We start from the raw sequence: 18,861 nt of genomic DNA on the forward strand, positions 1-18,861 counted from the left end.
ACAAAAACTGGCTGACTTCAGAAATGGGCTATACTGCAATATAGATTTGCTGTGAAGCTGAGCAACAATGACAAGAAAGCATATGGAGATACGCAAATCTGACCCAATATTGCTGAATGCAGACATGTGCTAACAGAAAAGGTGCAGTGGATGCAAACCATCCATTCACTTCAATGAAGTTATATGACAATTTACACTATCTGAGCATTTGCCCAAAGACAACTTTTATTACATTATTTTCTGTTGATTCTGCCGTAGACTGAGAAAGCTTTCCAAAAAAACAATCCAGTATCAATTATTTTAGCACTCTGAATATGTAAAAGCATCAAATTTTACTCACCACCAGGAACAGATTCCAAGATTTCATTGGCACTAAATCTGTGCTTCACACTTAATTCCTCAATACTTTCCTCTGGTGATCTGTCTGTTTCACTCACTTGTGATGTCATTACGGCAACATGGAGACTTTCAACTAGAGAGGAAAACGTGCAGAATTACACAGGCCCCTTAAACAGCTCCTTCATGCATAAATCAATGACATAGAATCATAGAATAATTTAGGTTGGAAGGGACTTTCAGAGGCTGTCTAGTGCAACGCCCTACTCAAAGCTGGTCGAACTAAATTGGGCTGCTCAGAGCTTTGCACAGACAAGCTTTTAACATCTCCAAAGATGGAGACTTCACAGCCTCTCTGGGCAACCTGTTCCAGTTTTTGACCACCCTCATGGTATATAATTTTTCTTTTCATTTAATTGGAATTGCCTGTGTTCCAACTTGCACCTGTTGCCTCTTGTCCTATCACCATGTGCCCCTGCGAAAAATCTGGCTTCTCTGTATCCTACTGTTAGGCAGCTGAGGACAGCAATGAGACCCCACCAAGCCACCTTCTCTCAAGACTGAACAGACCAATCATCTCAGCCTCTCCTCAGATGTCAAATGCTCCAGCCCCCTAGTCATCTCAGTGCCTTTTGCTGGATTTGCTCATTTTCAATGTCTCTCTTGTCCAGGGGAGCCCAGCACTGGTCACGGCACTCCAGATACGACTCACCAGGGGTGAGTAGAGGAAGGATCACCTCCCTCAACCTGCTGGCAACTCTCCTCCTAATGCAGCAGCCTGGGAGGCAGTTTGCCTCCCTTGCCACAAGGGTACATTCCTGCCTCATGGTCAATCTGCTGTTGAGTAGGACTCCCAGGTCTACTTCTGCAAAGCTATTTTCTATCTAGTCAGTGTCCAGTCTGTACCAACACATGGGATTACTCCATCCCAGATGCACGACTTTTCACTTGTCTTTGTCAAACTCCTAGGGGTTTCTCTTAGCCCATTTTCCCAATCTGTAGAGGTCTCTCCAGCACATTGATCACCCTGCCTCATTTGGTTACAGCCATGAATTTACTAAGAGTGTACTCAATCTCTTGGTTAACTTCATTAATAAATATGTTGAACAGTACTGGTCTCAGGATCCATCCCTAAGGGAATCCTCTAATAACATGTGAGCTAGACATCATATGACTGATCACAATCCTTTCAGCCTGGCAGTCCAGCCAATTTTTCATCCAGTTACGCAGTCCACATCTCACCAATTCAGCTGTAAGGATACTACAGCCAGTGCAGACAGTGTTGAAGGCCTTGCAGATGTCAAGGTAAACAACATGCACTGCTCTCCTCTCATCGTAAAACCCATCAGGTTGGTCAGACACAGTTTGCCCTTGCTGAATTCATGCTGGCTGTTCCCAGTCACCTTCTTGTCCTTCATGTTCTTGGAAATGGCTTCCAGAAGAATTTGCTCTATCACCGTCTCAGAGACAGTGGTGAGGCTGACTATTTTGTAGTTCCCTATATATACCTTCTTGAAGAGGGGTGTGATGCTTGTCGTCTTCAAGTCATCAGGAACCTCTTCTGATCACTGTGACCTTTCAAAGATGATAGAAAGCAGCCTCACAATGACATTGGCTAGCTCCCTGAGCAGCCTTGGATTTATCTCGTCTCATCTCATGGATTTGTGTATATCCAATTTGCTTAAGCAGTCCCTAATTCTATCCTTCTCTACTGTGAGCAATGCTTTATTCCTATAGAGTCTGCTATTAGCTCAGGGACTTAGTATTTCTGTTCTAGAAAATGATCCCCACAAATTGCCTACAGTGTAAGCAACAGTAAATTCCTTACAATGTGCTGAAGAGTCCTGAAATCCAAAACATCATCAACATTAGCATGAGAGAAAGTGAAAATTAAAAGTGGGCAGAATAAGATGTGTAAGTATAGGCTGCCATTTTAGCTAAAATGACATTTACTATTGCATCACTGACTCATATTCCCTACCCAAGTTTTATCAATTTTATCAATAAAATGCTCTCTGACTTCCTAATGATGATGGAGACCAACCTTCGCTGCTTTATTGGTTGAAATGCGGTTATTAGCCCACAGCTCTCAATCTAGGTGATGCTAAAATCTTGTAGTCCTCAAGGAGCATATGGCTCATGCTGGATATGGCTGTTTACCAGGACTCTTTTCAGCTGAGTTTAGCAGGAGTTTAGGTGAACTTCCAGCTAAGCAAGGTATCCACAAATACCATTCCCTTCCTTCCTTCAGAGGACAGCACTATAGGTAGCACAAGGCTATCATCTCTCTGTTTAGATAGTATGCAGAAAAAACATGGCTCCTACAGCAATTCTGGCAGGTGTTTCTTGGCAGATCTGCCAAGATCATCCGCAGTTTGGTCTGTACATGACTGTACATGATTCTGATCTGTCATCAAATCCACCAAGGTCGGTGAAGGTCAGGGACCAAATGCAATATCATACTGCATCCTGTGATCTGCTTCACAGGGCTGTACTGAAAGGAAGACAGCTAAGGAAACAATCCTCAGGTACAACCTAACACCAAGTCCCTGCCTGCTTACATATGATGTTATGCACTAAACATATCCCTTATCTTACAACCTGGCAGGTACCATCTCGTGCATCTGACAAGTATAAACTTGAGAGACTTCTCCTCAATGCCCTTTGCCAAGTTTTGACACTGCCAGTCCTTGAGGCTTGACAGAATCGCAGCACAAGGCAACACGGCTGTACTTTGTTACCTTGAAATATCTGCCCAGGTGAAGAGCCACCAGTCCACTCTTCCCATGCAAACTCACCTTCTCTGAGCGCTGCTGCCAGCAATGAAGCAGCCTGTGGAGTTTCTCCAGAATCAGGTTTGATAAGGAGGTGAGGTTCTACATGAACGTCCTCAAACCCACTCATATCTCCCAGCTCTGCATAGATATGCAACTTCTCTTCCAAATAACTACAAATCTGCTGGTCCTGGTTACTCAGTGATTCTGTCAACCAAAATTGAACACTGTATTAATTATTATTATTTTTTTATCCTGCAGGCAAAGCATGTTCCCCATTCACCCTTCTAATCCTTAGTCCACATAGACATTGCTAACTCAAGCTAGGCCTTTTTTAAGTGGCCAGGAACCAAATTCATCCCATAGTCCACCCTAATGAAAGCTGGCACAAACCCTGGCAGAGGGCCAGGCCAGTGCCCTACACTGATGAGGTGGCCTTGGCTGCGCCTTGGGGCCCCTCAGCTACCTCCTGTTGCACTCACAATGATCAATGCTGGAAAAGCACTTGGCTCAGGCAGTCAGAAGATGCACTGATTCCGTGCCTCAATGTCAAAGAAGAACACCTACTCTCAGTGGAGGATGCCCTTCCCTGTGGGTCTCTACAGGAAGGACATTGCTGGAATTTCTCTCCTCACAGCAGTATAAAGATGCGGAAGTTAGGTGCAGGGGAACCAAAGCAACAGAATTTATCCCTATCAGCTACATTTTCAGATAAAAATAATAGCAGCAAAGGATGAAATGCCATAAACAAGCACAAAGCCACACTATTACTGAAGACTTGAGGTATTTCCACAAACAGGGAACTACCTGGCCCTGATGCTAAACTGGGAAATTCAGTGTTTATTCTGAAAGCATTCATTTTTCTTTTTATTTTGTACTCACGGTAATGTAGCAAGAATAGAAAGTGTTTGGAAAAAAATGGTTCTCTTTCAATAAACTCACATCATACAATCAGACCACCCCAGCTTTCTCCACTGTGACCCTATCTATCGAGCCACTCTGAACCCACCAGCCAGTATGGGCACGTTATTCATCCTGAACTCTCAGGATGTAGGAGCTCTCAGAGTGGCAGGAAAGGTACTGCACCTTGACATTTCTGAATTCTGGATGCTTTGGCCTCAGCAATACGTCTGTCCTCATCAGATTCGCTCATTTTTCCTTCTTCTTCTTCCTCTGGACAACTTCAAAGATGAGAGACAAACAAAGGTGGATAAAGCAAAATCTGCATGTCATATATTCATCTTCAGTACAGTATTGTGTTCATAATAAATAGAACACAACATCAACACCAACTTTTGCTACAGCCAGAAGCATGCCATTTGTCTCCTTCTTTAAAAAGCAGTAACTGGACACAAACTAGCCTGAAGGACTCCTTTTAATTCTGGTAAGGCTGCATCGTGCAGCGAATGGGTGGCTGGCCCTCATGCAGGTTTGCTGTGCTAAGCATAAGCTTGGGCCCCAGGAGGAGCAATGCTTTCCCTGCCATTCTTAAGGAGCTGACACCAAGATAACAGGCATGATTGGGGATTTCCCCAAAATGGTTGTATGGACACCTGCAGGACTCTGGAAAGCATCCAGTGTCAAAGGGAAGCTTACAACGGCTGGTAAGGACATCTAATGGGGAGTAGGAAGGGTCTGCTGATTCAGTGGGAAACCAGAAGTAACACGGGAAGTTTGGCAGAAGTGACGGTAAAGTTTTGCGGTCTGTGAATCCTGAGCTCAGAGGAAAACCCAGCCTCACGGGATGGATCCAGTGCAACGCAGAACAGAGAGTACACTACCACGCATATCCAACCGACCTCCTGTCTGCTTTGGACTACCAGGATGAAAACCCAAACCCAAAGCCTCTTCCTCTACCTTTCTACTGCATCTTGAATATGCCTCATCCAGTTGTTACGTTCCTCTTTGGAGTTGGTATGAACCTCATACATCTCAGGCCCTGCAGATGAAGCGCTAATCAGAAACATCCCCCTTTCTTCGTTGGCTACTTCTCTTACTATGAGCCTCTGAAGGGAGATAACAGAAGGCTTCTGGTCCTGGGAGAAACAGTCACAGCACATGCAAACAATAAATCACTCTCTTATAAAACATCACACTTTTAGAAAAGCAGGATTTTTCAATTAATTGGACTAATTCTAGTCCTGGTATAGTCAGGCTACATACGTTCTCACCAGGTGTAAAAGCCCTCAAGTTTTGAGTATTCAGACATCTTTTTAAACAACTTTTTAAAATACATCATAGTATTTATGAACAAGTAAAGCACTGGGTATGTGCTAAAAAGTAAATCCCAGAGGGTCAATGATACTGAGACATAGTATTCATATAGTGTTTATATTTACATAGTTTGGGAACTTCTCTCCATGATCTTTCATACAATTTATGTGTGCTTAGTACTACATTTGCAGTTAAAATTATTCTTCTGTTTTGTTTTACAGAACCAGAAGTTAAAATTTACTTTAGATAACTGAAAGAGCCTACTCTGCTTCCCACCTTCATAATCAGATGAGGCATGACGCTAAAAAAATCATTGTTATTTCCATCCTTCTTCCTAAAAAAATTATTTCATTTTACAAATAAACTTAATTTTCCATATACTGGCATATTACTGTTCTGAATACACTACCAGGATTTTAGGAAAAAAAAATTATGTGAGAATAACCTAGAAAAGGACCTGATTTTCGAGAAATATACAAATAAATCAGATGAGGCATGACGCTAAAAAAATCATTGTTATTTCCATCCTTCTTCCTAAAAAAATTATTTCATTTTACAAATAAACTTAATTTTCCATATACTGGCATATTACTGTTCTGAATACACTACCAGGATTTTAGGAAAAAAAAATTATGTGAGAATAACCTAGAAAAGGACCTGATTTTCGAGAAATATACAAATAAAAGTGTAATGTGTATATTAAAATATCTGATAATATACTTACAACAGCTGCAAAGATGTATTTTTGATCTTTTTCTTGTAAGAACAGTAGTACATCAGTTAGAAGCAGAGCTAAGGTGTCTTAAAACAAGAAAAGGAAAATAATGTTTTTTAATTAAAGTCATTACAATTATAGTTAATTTCTTCTTTTATCTTTAAAAAGGGAGAAGCCCTGATCAATAAATATCCCACAGAATCCTACAGTAAACTAAACAGGAAATATCTGGATTAGCCTATGGTCTGCATGAAGCAACTGCAAGCCATCACTTTGTATCTCCCAGGAAAAGACCACACTTTCTGCTATCCACCCTCCTGCAGCACCATGCTGGAGCACTCGCCCAGGGAAGGAAGAAATCCTCTCTCCAGTGTCAGTACAGCTTCCCCAGGCCACTCACAGGCAACCTGGCAAAGACTATCCCACATAAATTTTGTTTTGCCTATGCTGTAGCATATACTCACAGCACAGTATTACACCTGCAAAAGTATTTCTGGAATAACGATGAACAGATAGCTTTATAGTTGTACAGCAAATATTAGTAAGCTCCAAAAATCCCAGCCCCTACATGTGATTAACACCAAAAATCAAATTCTGGGCTTGCACGTAAGATCGGGCTCCAGCCAAGTGTGGCTTCAGATTTTGTTTTCCACTGAGGATGTCCCAGTACCACTGAAGAACAGCACATGATTTTTCATGCATTATTTTCAATGGCCAGTACTGTGCACAGTATAAAAGTACAAGTCAAGACTCTGTGTTATGGGATGAAACTGCAAACCGATGAACTAAAAGGAGGGGACTGGAAGAAGAAATGCTGCTGATGGCTTTGTATGTGAACTTGTCCTCTTACCCAGATATACAGTGGATTACCCACAAACCACGGCAGCAATTAGTGGCATATTCTCAATACCATTACCTCAGAAATTCGAGTTTGCAATACAGCGTAATAAAGTATTTTCATTCTTAAACCAAACAATCTTCATGTGTTATTTGCAAATAAAGGACTTTACAGCTTGGATGGAATACCTTTGAAACGACCAGTTGCTGTCTTCCAGTACACTAAACCTTCATGAAGAAGTATCCTCTCTTTCCTCATCAAGTCTTGCTTCCTAAAAACATGGCCATTTTTCAGCTTTGTATACGTTTTGTTTTCAGTTCTACTGAGAATTTCCAGAAGCTTTTGCTTTTTCTCATATTCATTCACTTTCAAATCTACTGCTGCAATCATGTCCTTAATTAGATGAAGGGCTTTGCACAGGTTTTTATGTTCTTCTGTTCCTTCTGTATGAAACAAAAAATAAACAACATGATAGTAGTCAGCATATTCAAGAGAAGATATCTTTCCTTACTTTCTGGGAACAATCAACATGATGCAAAGCTTAAGTTAATAAATACATCCTTTTAAGCTGAACCTTAGCAATCAATTTACTAGAAATATTAGAGGCATCTACCTGTGTTTGACTTGCCTGTTAAAAGATGACACGTACCTCAGATTTATTCATTAGCCCAAACAACACATTGAATATTTCTGACATATTTATGAGCTGTTAGCACTTAAAAAAAATTATTTGCTACATAAATCATATAGTATATTACTCTTCTGGCTAAGTAAAAAAAGCCCTTGAAACAGGATTGCAAGCACAAAGAGTTTTGCATTTGGATATGCAACTTTCTACAATGCTCCTTTATTGCCCATTTGGGGAGCAATATCTGTAAGTTGTTAGTATTTTTAAAAAGCTCTACGAAATTCCAGAGGTCATTCAAGCTGTGTTTGAAAAACTGGACAGTAATTTATGAAATGTTTGCCTAGCCCTACTTACAGGAGACTCCACCAGAATTAATTTCAAAGAAGGTGCAGATGCATGCCTGAATTAGTTCACATCCTCTAGTCAAGATCTTTTCCTAAAACAAGTATGCTCTTCTGGACTTGTACGGCTTACCTGGCTGGAATATTGGAAATCTTCACAGCCCAGCCTTGACAAAGACCACATATGCTAGACACCCTGTTTAGGTGACATTTGCCTGAAGAGTAGATATTTACGTTGCCCTGGTTCTCTACAGGGCAGTGAATTTCATCTTTTGTTATATTGTAGCAGCGCATACTCCTTATGTTAGAAACCTGCTAGGATTCCAGACATGAAGCAACATTTTAGCTTTCATTCACCTTTTGAGTATTGCAATATCCTTTCAACCAGAACAGGGTATTTGGTGATTCGCTGGGTGACGAGCAAAATGCACTCGGGGATGCCTCGGCGCCGTGCCAACAGGTTACTATTTCTCAGCTGCACAGATACAGATATATACCTTAAGTAATAAATGCATATTAAACCACCAATTGACTAATAAGAAATATGATCTAAATGCATTAGAATAAGCTAAAACAAAATGCTGGGCTATCTGAACCATGCCCAAGGAACAGTTGCTGTCCTGAAGGATGAGGTGTACTATAACAGGAACATGTGTGTCATACATACTGGATACCAAAGCTTTCTAAAATTTGAAAGAAAAATGTAATTTATCAGCTCACTGGTTAAGGAGGAAAAAACTTTGCCATTTTTATTAGCTATTAAAAGTGACTTACTGAATATAATTTCAATTCTAAATCTAAGTAAAAGCTACGTATCTCCTTCCTGAGCATTGTGTCAACAGTGATCACGTTTCCATGTAAACTTACTTTAATAAAATTCTGGAACTTCTTGTTTTGTTGCAACTCTTTGAAGAGATTAACAGCTTCTTTTTGATGGCTGCAAAACTCTCCGTATATTTTCTTCATTTTAGTTGCATTTTCCTCTGAAAACTGAAGAAATTAATAAGTGAATTGTGCTCAACATTGCACCTAACAGGAAAGCATATACCTTCAATTAATGTATTTTGTACAAACATGGACCTTTTATGCTACTTGTCACTCAAGTTCTCTGAATTTCACTAACAGGGCCTGTCACTACAGAATGAAAACACGCTAGCTGTCTTTAGGAGCAAGAGGAGGAACATAGGCTGGAGAGAGCACAAGCGACCTCCACTACGGTCTTGCCAAAACCAGCTAGAACAATTATTACAACATTTCCTTCACCTCTTTGCAAACACAATCCCTTTGAGGCTTACTTGCATTTGTCTGATCTCCACACCACTTCTAGACAAGATAACAGGTCAGCTTCTTTATTTCAGCGGAGTGAAAACCAACTGATGGAAGGTGAAAAGCCACACTCTCCTGATTGCAAGGAACTGAAGTGTGATCAGCAAGCCATTAGTTAGCTGTTCTGTGGCCACCATAAACACACTGTGACCACCCCTTCTCTAGTGAGCAACTCGAGATGCACCATGCCAGATCGCTACAAGAAATGAACAGGTAGTTTCTTTCCCACCATCAGTCAATTCTTCACACCTCTGCTCAGCTATTAGAAAAAGTGAATCCATTGCTTCCATTTTTTGCAGTCCATGGTATGATGGCAGCAGCCTTCTACTCCGAACAGGACAAAGTGCATCACTTTCCTTGTTGCTTGTACCATATAGGTAGAAGTTTGTCCCGAGTTCATGACAGTTACCTATCAGTAATGATTTTCTCTCATTGCTATTTCACCCTGCAATAATCTGGAGGGGACAGTCTTTGAATTTTATTAGGCAACCATAGCCCTCTTCTTGCCCACAAAAGTTTTAAAGTCAATAAATTGTTTAATTTGGGAACCTTGAGTACATCAAGGATTAAAAGAGCTGATGCCTCTACCTGCTGCACAAGGATGTCTCCAATTCTGCTGATGACAAAATTACGTTCGCTCCCCGCCTCACATGATTCCTGCCGTCTCTCCTTCATTCTGCAGAAGAATTGCCTGTGCATCTCCAGTAGCTCATCTAAGCAGGGGAATATTCTGTCCACTGTGCTGTGGTCCAGCTGCAGCTCCTCCTTCATCCCTTTCCTGAATATTTCAGACATAATGAAGAGGGTATGGATGTGATGCACTTCAGTTTGCATCAGCTCTGCAATATAAAAGAAAACAGCATAGTATAGTAATCACCTGAACGTTTTGCACACCTTCTAAGATAGACTTTAGAAACATTCAAATATACAATCATAATCATTTTTTCTGTGTAAGCCTCAAACCTAGTATATTATGTCAGTAGGAAGACTTAATTTATCTGGCTCTGGCAGAGTTCTCTCAACTGTACCCCACTGAACAAGCTGGGGTTGGCAACTGCTTGAGCTGGGGATTGGATGAGGCCCCTTCCAACCTCAACCATTCTGTGAACAGGGTAGACATGTCTCTGGTAGTCCCTACTCTCCATTTCCTTAGCTCTAGGACACATTATAATTTGTGACAAAAACGTTCTTTGAACCTTCTTACTATTCTGAGTTGAAGCATTTATTCTTCTGGACATAAAACTTGTAGGTTTCCTTTATTTTCTACACCAAATTGTTTTTAAACCTACATGAAGCTTTGAAATACTGACCGAAAATGACATCCTGCCTCTTGATGACATCCTTTTCTTGCTTGCTACAGAACACTGGATCCACAACAAGGCTCCAGGACTCTGCCTCAAACTCTTGTGCATCTGTGTGGAGATCAGTCCACTGAGACAAATCCACATCATCTATGACAAAACGTATATCTCATTAACACCAGGCGTATGAACAGTAAGGGAAGTCCCTTTGCACATGCAGATCTATTCATACAGTAAGGGGAACACATCACAGGGATGAACTTTAGACAAGGCTTCTGCAAACACTGGCAGTGGCTTTACAACACAAGAGAAGCTTGCCAGATGTCAGTATCATTATCAAAGCGTTGAAATGCAAACATGACAGTGGGGGAGGAGAAAAAAAACCCACACCCTTCTTTTCTCAGATTAAATCCTTTTTATACTTCTTTGCTTGAAGAAACTTTTTAAAATTTAAATAAAATCCACATTTTCAAAAGTAGCTTTGGTGTTGGAAGGGCACTGGCCATTTTGCAGATGTCCAGTGAAAGATATCTGCACCATCCTTTGTGAGTGAATGTCCTTCAGCTTTGAAATTCAGTCTCACACCTAGCTACAGAAAAAGCCTATTTCTATTCACTTCACAAGGATATGTAGCCATTTTAGGAGGGCAGTTCACCAGTGGGAGGTAAGATTTTGGGGCTACTGAGGAAATACAAGTGACGTAGGTTTACGTTTTGCAATGTACACTGTCAATGGAGATGATTAGATGAGTGCAGAAGAAAAATAGATCGCTGTTCTGGTTCTGCAAGGATGCCAAATACATTTATCCCTGTTATTTTAAAATGGTAACACCATACAAAAATACTCCAAAAGTTATCAAAGAGCTAGGTACAAGGAAGAAAGGAAAAGTTGTATTTTAAGACCAATGTGTCTGATTATATCATTTTAATGAGGGACACAATTGTAATTATCAAAAATAGGTGCTTTTCTTCTAGCAGATGAAGTGGCTTCCTATATCAACTAAGGAATTCTTCTATTTTGCACTTTCCAATACAGGTTATAAAATGCAACATCTGTGCAATACTTCTCACCTTCCATCATAAAAGGATCCATTGAAGAAAAGCTCCCTAATGCTTGTAACATCTCTTCAGACCGTGACTTGGACCTCCAGGTGCTAGTCTCAGAGTCTTGTTCAGAAAATGGCGTAGATCTTCTACAGCAGAAAAAAAAAAAATCCAACATTTATTTAATGGTTTCAATTTTCCTAGAAATGCTGAATGATGTATTTAGCATAGTCCCCCGGCAGCTGCCCTCTACCTTTCAAAACTGGCACTGGGGACACTTTTGGACAAGAAGTGGGACTGTTGCGAGGCTTCCCTCCTTCCAGCAGACAGTCCAATAGGTACAGAGGAAGAAGAATGCACTGGGGAGAGCACTGTCTGTGAAATGTCTCCAGGCAGGGAATCTGTGAGGCAGAGCACAACACAACATTCTGATGAACAATGTAGAGTATGTCATCAACAGCACGGTTATACTGTGAAATGCTATCTGGTGTTCATATAGAGCTATACTGGGTATCAAGAATGTCTGCTTGCCATGGTACCAGACTGTGATGCTCTCTCACGGAATATAAAGATAAGCCTGTAGACAAAATAGAATAGCACTGGTGTGGATATTATTGATAAGAAAACAATCTCAAATCATACACGCTCTAGCAGTGCAACCTGAACATAGGAGACCCAAATATTTGTGCATACGGTAAATGACATACTCAAAAGCACAAGACAGAACTGACTACTTTTGATTTTCATTCTCACTGAAAACAAAACATAGTAAAACTCCCACTCATTTTAGCAGAAGAAGAGTTAATTCAACAGCCATTTCTTAAAAAAATCCTACTCGTATTAGAGACACACATACTTTCTTACAGATATTGACATGAGAAATAGAAACACACAAATGACGTAGTGAAGTTTGTGTTGTCAGTCCCATGATTTTTAACCAAGGCTTAACTTAGAAGTGCTAGATTTACACCTCCTAACTTACTTGTTACACCGGCTTGGGGTTTGTTTTTATTATGGTATCTCTCCTGGGACTTCTGAAAAAAGAAGAGTTTTTTGAAATTGCAATGAAATCATAGCTGGTAACACACTGAATAGTCAAGTCAGTACCTCACTGCCATATATCATCACACAAAAGGGCTTCAAGGAAACAGTCCTAAATTATGGTCCTAATTTCTACCAATAACCAATAAATCCAAGTTTATTCGTTACTGGTAGATAACAATATTCAGAGTAGAATGGTATTATTTGTACTACAACACAATCTGTTTATTCAAAACCAAGTCATTGAGTTACAGCATTCTACTTTCTCTATATGAATATTGCCTGTGAAGGCTGCAAGAAAAGGAGTTCACATTCAGGGCTTTATATTCAAATAAGCTTGAAGCACTTGTGGCAGGGCACCACCTGAGGAAGCCTGGGTATCAGAGGGAGAATTGATCCCCCTTCCAGAGTGGACTTTTGCAAAACTTGTAGCAAAAGCCTGCTGTGCTTAGGCATGTATTTCACTTGAGGTGGGTCAGTGAACGTCTTCTGCATCTCATTCTTGTTGAGAGGAGTCAGGCATGGTAGGGGCTCTTGTCTCCTCTTGACAAATAACCCACTAGTCCAAGTAATTAAAACTACCAGTTCAGCTGTCCTAATGCCCTAAAGTTGCCCAGAAATTTGTGCAAGGCTATGATGCAAGAGCTATAACCAAAATAAATAAAAACATCTGATTTATGTCCAGTTTAAGGCTTGTTTACCCTGAAGAGTCTGTATGGAAACATGTTCTCCCTGCAGGCCACCATGATGCAAAAATCCAGCTACACCAGAAAAACACACTCCACTAATTTGAAAAAAGATCTGTATTGCTGTGGCACACTTGTCTGCAAATCCCATTTTATTCCATGAGGGCAGACGCCTTACACATCTATTTCTTAAAGCAACTTCTTTGTCATGATAACCTCACCATGCCTGTGTTCCTGCTTAAAAGAAGACAGTATCCATCAGCTCTAGCGCTGATTTTGCCCTGTCTGCAGTGGCAGCTGAACACTGACTGCCTAGGCAGGCTGTGGAGTCTCCTCCTCCAGAGATTTTCCAGAACAGGTCAGACAAACATCTGCCCAAATTGTTACTTAGAAGTCAGCCTGTCTGAGGGTAAGGAGATGGACTAGGTTGCCTCCCAAAGTCCCTTCCATCTCTGGTTTCCATTATTCCAAACATACGGGATCCCCCTTCCTATACAAGGGAATATCTGTGGGTTTAAGGAGCCTTTCTTTTTACTCCCTTTCTGCATCCTCCAGGCACACCATTTTACAATTTGACCTTGCAACTCTTCAAAAATACAAATAATTTCTTTATAGTCATTTTTGACCCTCTTCTGAAAACTGTTGTTCAAGCACAGTGCTTGCTCTGTTGCTCACATTAGACATTTTGACACCCTTGCAGCCCTTTGCATACAGACACTGGGTCTGGGTGGCTGCGTGTACTTCCTTTTTTCCTTCATGACATTTCTAGACCCCTTGGAAAGCAGATATGCTCTAGTAAGAATGGTGCAGTATAGGAAGTTACCTTAGTGCACACAGGAGCACACTCCTTGCAGCTTTTATGCACAATCACGTTGCAATCTGAAAGAGAAGGCACATTTCAAAGCCTGGCGCCCAACAGGGACCCCAGCCCGCAGAAAATATTAGTTTGAGGCTTCACTTTTTTCTCTCCTCCATGCCCACTCACTAAAGTGGCCCATAGGATGCTTTGATGTTACAGCCCCTGGCTAGGAAGGAGTCTTTGCCTAATGTGCTGGGGCTAGGAGATGGCCATTGTCCCTTCTGAAGCTGTCACCTGCCGTCCTTCTTCCCGCTGCCTTGCCAACCTCCGCTCGTTACATAAACCAGGTACATCCAAATCTAGGTAAGGTTTCTTCTTGAAACAAAACACTGAACCAGGATCCCAAAGCAGGTTTCGGAACACCGTAAGGTCACACGTGAAAGCCAGCAACTACTTACGGGAGCACTGCAGTGACTCCTTTCCTAAGAGGGCCTTTTCACAGGCCATACACGGGATAACTCCTGAGAAGGTCCCATTTGTAAAATTGTGCCTGTTCAGTTTCTCTTTATCTTTGGTATCTTTATTTTTTGTCTTCATCCCCAACAGCAGAGGCAGGAAAAAAGTAAAAAAGGGACATTAGAAAAGAAGATAAACTGATTCAATCTTAAAAACACTAAAACATTCCCTTTTAAGAGCAAATTATTCTAAAACATTTATTCCCTGGTAGACTTGTAACAATATACTATATTATTACATCCAACATCGTTGAAGTCATAAAATGATGCAGGCGTTGCTTTTACTGGCAGCTAAGCCAGCAACCATTATCAAGGAAGACTGGCAGAAATACATTTATAAAGCTGCAAAAAGGAAATGGTCAGAAAATAAAATTTAAGAAGTGTCACTGACTCGCTCCACATACGAACAAGTACCAGTGCCTACCTCTCCCTGAGGCATACATGTAAACTCGTGCCTCTGCAGTTAAAGCTGCAGTTATGTAAACTTAGATGACTTGTCTTTAGATCTTAAAAGACATTAGAAAAAAAAATTTAATGAGTGTTAATGAATTTAATAAATTCTGCCTATTTTTACAGCACTCCTGTTGGTGTGAGTATACATTTCCCCGAGCAGCCCTTACAGTTATTCTTTGGGAGACAGGCTCATGTGTGGCTGCTGACCAGACACACATATTCGCAGCCAGTTCTGTCACTTGTGAAGATACTGCCTCAGCCAACCACCCTCATATCCACATACATTCAGATATTCTGGGGTACAGGAGGGCGTACTAGAAAGCCTGCAAAACTGCCAGAAGGCCAGCCGGAAAGATCCTGTAGGCTAAATCCATCTCTCAGACTGCTAATTGATGCTGTTAATCTAAATTTCAGATGTCTCAAAATTAAACCACAAATGTTCTAATCTAGCTTTCACAGCATGTATGTTTGACTGTGCAGGCCTCAAATCTGCAATTCTTTAACGCTAAGCAGTACCTACTCATGCAAGAAGTCCCATTAACTTCAAATAAGGCAAATTCAACTGATTACATGCCAACGTAGAAGTTACAGACTCATGTACTTACTGAGAGTAATTGCAAGAACAGGCCTATACCTCTTAATTTTATTTAACAAAGAAAATTCTTTCTTAAGGGCCATTCATACATTTAAACTTTGGCTAAATTGTCAAATGAGATTATTAATAACATCAAAAAAATGGCAAGGGAAATACTTGATGTTGTTCAGCAAAAGCTATTGTTTAAAAGGAAAGCTGGCTTTTAATATGAAGGCCATTTCAGGGTATCCTGCATATATTTTAAAATTTAAAAATAAAGATAAAAGTTTCTTCCTATTACTTATGTGGTTTTGTAATAAACAACAACTTATCTTTACATAAAAATTTAGATTCTCATCTATAATTCATTTAATTACAATGACATAATTATGCATAATAATATAGACATAAATCCCACATTACCTTGCACTTATTCCGTGTGCTGGTCATTCTGTTCATCAGAAAGCTGAAAGTCCGACTCACTTTACATTTTTCAGACTCATTTTTTGAGGGTACAATATATTTATTCCATTCCTCTTCCTGAATCCTAAAACAGAGACCAGTGAAAAAACCTCATTCCAGTGGGAACAGTCCCTTAAAACAGAGCAGAATCTGGATGGTGCTTGTTTCACCTAACATTTACAATTACATGTTTTATTGTGGGTTTAGCTGACGTTATTAAAAAGACTGCAATCCCTCTTTATAAAAAGGAGTAACATTAGCCCGTGGCGTGCTCTGAATGTGCAATGTGTTACAAGCCTGCCTAGATCATGGTTGGTATCACAAGCCCCCTTGCTTTTATTACAGTGCTTTGGACATTCCTACAGTGGACAGGAGCTCCTATAGCAAATAGGAGCACATCCCTACCGTGCATGTCCCGCAGTGGTGCACAGCAAATCTCCACTGCAGGACGTGCGCGGTGAGGACAGCACAGAGGGAGCCAGGCTGAGCTCAGCACAGGGTTTAAGCGTGGGCTTAACAGATCCCCTGGGCAGGGAGCACTCCCCTAAATCGCTGCTAAAAACCACACTGCGAGGGGTGCCACAGCCTCTTCCCTGCTCTGCTCCCTAGATGGCATTCTTGGACAGACCTGCTCCTGGCGCCTCAAAATGCCAGTGCGACAAGTACCCATACCTTTTCTCTCGGGACTGCTCCGGCAGACTGTATGCTCGCTCTGCAAGACATAAACAGTTAGCGGGCACTCAGATTGCAAGGTCATCAGGTTTATTTGAAACGCACGACCTCCAGCAGGCCATAAGCTTGTCATTAAGGGCTTGCAATGTCATTTGAAAATTAGGAAAGCAAAAACATATATACATTAGAAGCAGCTTTTCCTAGGGTAAGACCACTGCCTACTAAGCTTTGTTTAGTTGACAGAATCTGCCAGTACTGAGATGGATATCAGTGAATGCCAGTTTCTGCAAACAGTCTGTTTTTAAGAATAACAAAAAATATTTCTTTTGTTTTTCTTAACAACCCAGACTTGAATGATTCACACTTCATTTTGCTTTTTACATAATTTGTTGTAAAATGTCTTAATGACATTCTTCTAACATTTGCAACTACCTCTCTTATGCAGCTTTATCTATAGTATTAAAAAAAATTATATCCCTCTACATAAAGAGGAATATTACTAGTCTATGTACTGCGCAGGATGTGTAACATGTTACAAGTTTACACCCTAGAAACAACAGAGAGGACTCAAGGAGATACTTTTCAACAAACCGTGCAAAAAGCAAAACAAAAGATAAATAATTCAGCTGGGTTGTTTTGGAAGAAAGAAAAAAAAACAATAGAGACCACTCTACCATTTCTAAATTAGAAGCCATTCCGTTTTGCAGACATTTTTTGCAAAGCTGCCACAGGTATGGTTCAGAAAGATACTTTAATACCTGCCTAAGTCAAAGCATCAGACTATGCCTTCTTTAAAGCTAGATACAAACTTAAACATGCTTCACTGAATCAGCGTGTCTTCAGACAAACGTAGACTTCAGGTTAGTGAGAGCTAGAATTTTTACCAAAGAAACAAAGAGACTAAAAGGGCATTTCAGTTAGTTGTCAGGCACAACCTGTGCTGCAGGATGCTTTCGGAAGAAATGAAGTCCATGTACCCATGGGAGACGAAGACAGCCTCATGCAAAACAGCACTGTGAGGGTGGCATTGAGGTACTTACTACAAGGGTGGAGCAGAGACACTGACTTAGAGAGTGAAAGAGCCTGAAGAAGGGATCGACCACTGTTCATGAGCACACCATCTACAGAGCAGGGACAATGCCTTTACTGTTACAGCCTGGTAATACCGTCTCGAATAAAAGCAGGCAGTTGTTTTAAACCTGAGCATACTGAAAAGCTTCCATCAGAAATGCATGGTGATTTCCCTCTTTTTTCTCATACTTTGTGCAAGAAAGACCGTCCTGTTGCTATCCTGCATTCATCTGCTTTCGCTTACGCTTCATTGCAACGTACAAGGTCAGCTGCACCTCCCTCCTGCATAGCTAAGGGCTGAGCGAGATGTCCAAAGCGCTGGCAGCTGGGCAGAGGGGAAGGGGTAGGTTTTCAGTGCACAGACCCAGACACAATCCCACTACAGCCCACAGAAATCAGGATGAACTATCTGACCCAGCTTCTTGGGCCAAGCTCTTGGGCTAGTCCCATACCCAGCTGCAACTGCTCAAAGCGAGCACAGCTGTGCCTGCCCCACACAGTAATCACCACTGCCAGCTGCCAAACACTCTGTTCAACGCCCCTGTCCCCACAAAATGCTGGCAAGGAAGGGACAAGGCAGGAGGTGCTGGTGGCAGGGAAGCGCCAGCAGGAACCTCAGCAGACCACCACCCTCCCCTCCCAGCAGCACACCACATCTGCGGTGCAGGCTGCAGAACAGCCTGTTTCCCAAGCATGGACAGGAAAGTGTTTCCACCTTCTCCACAAGACAGGTAAAGGTCCAGCACTGACTGTCTCAGGAGGAAGGGGAGAGAGAATGAACAGGACATGGGCCCAAGCCCAGATCAGTTCAGAGCAGGTAATGATGTCTGGATGAAGCTTAACAGGCTGTGTCACCAACAATCCCTTAGCTGCAAGGTCAAGGGAATTCTATTTTAACTTTAAGCACATGCCACAGGGCTTTGCTGATCTGCCATCCTCTACTTCTGTGACATACTTCCCTCTTTTTCTTCTGCCTTGTTTTGCCAAAGACTTCTCACCTAATCTGTTGGATACAAATGGTTACAAATACATTAAGTGATGGGGAAAAATACAACACAGCTGCGTGCTGCAG

At 41.3% G+C, this 18,861-nt stretch overlaps 1 protein-coding gene across 1 annotated transcript in view; it reads right to left on the reverse strand.

Annotated features, from left to right (window-relative positions):
• ARHGEF28 (Rho guanine nucleotide exchange factor 28) overlaps nucleotides 1–18,861 on the reverse strand; it is a 114,865-nt gene that overhangs the window by 29,287 nt on the left and 66,717 nt on the right. Inside the window, exons 13-30 of the mRNA XM_019472243.1 lie at nucleotides 17,759–17,839; nucleotides 16,719–16,758; nucleotides 16,008–16,131; nucleotides 14,501–14,633; nucleotides 14,067–14,122; nucleotides 12,499–12,550; nucleotides 11,770–11,917; nucleotides 11,544–11,665; nucleotides 10,483–10,623; nucleotides 9,761–10,011; nucleotides 8,714–8,836; nucleotides 8,204–8,321; nucleotides 7,066–7,320; nucleotides 6,049–6,125; nucleotides 4,968–5,146; nucleotides 4,197–4,291; nucleotides 3,135–3,317; nucleotides 341–472 (exon numbers count right to left, since the gene is read on the reverse strand). Of these exons, the coding sequence (XP_019327788.1) occupies nucleotides 341–472; nucleotides 3,135–3,317; nucleotides 4,197–4,291; nucleotides 4,968–5,146; nucleotides 6,049–6,125; nucleotides 7,066–7,320; nucleotides 8,204–8,321; nucleotides 8,714–8,836; nucleotides 9,761–10,011; nucleotides 10,483–10,623; nucleotides 11,544–11,665; nucleotides 11,770–11,917; nucleotides 12,499–12,550; nucleotides 14,067–14,122; nucleotides 14,501–14,633; nucleotides 16,008–16,131; nucleotides 16,719–16,758; nucleotides 17,759–17,839 (2,310 nt within the window). The remainder of the gene's footprint in view (nucleotides 1–340; nucleotides 473–3,134; nucleotides 3,318–4,196; nucleotides 4,292–4,967; nucleotides 5,147–6,048; nucleotides 6,126–7,065; nucleotides 7,321–8,203; nucleotides 8,322–8,713; nucleotides 8,837–9,760; nucleotides 10,012–10,482; nucleotides 10,624–11,543; nucleotides 11,666–11,769; nucleotides 11,918–12,498; nucleotides 12,551–14,066; nucleotides 14,123–14,500; nucleotides 14,634–16,007; nucleotides 16,132–16,718; nucleotides 16,759–17,758; nucleotides 17,840–18,861) is intronic.

This window comes from Aptenodytes forsteri, unplaced genomic scaffold, assembly GCF_000699145.1.
Source record: "Aptenodytes forsteri isolate BGI_AS27 unplaced genomic scaffold, ASM69914v1 Scaffold99, whole genome shotgun sequence".
In the NCBI taxonomy this organism is placed as follows: Eukaryota; Metazoa; Chordata; class Aves; order Sphenisciformes; family Spheniscidae; genus Aptenodytes; species Aptenodytes forsteri.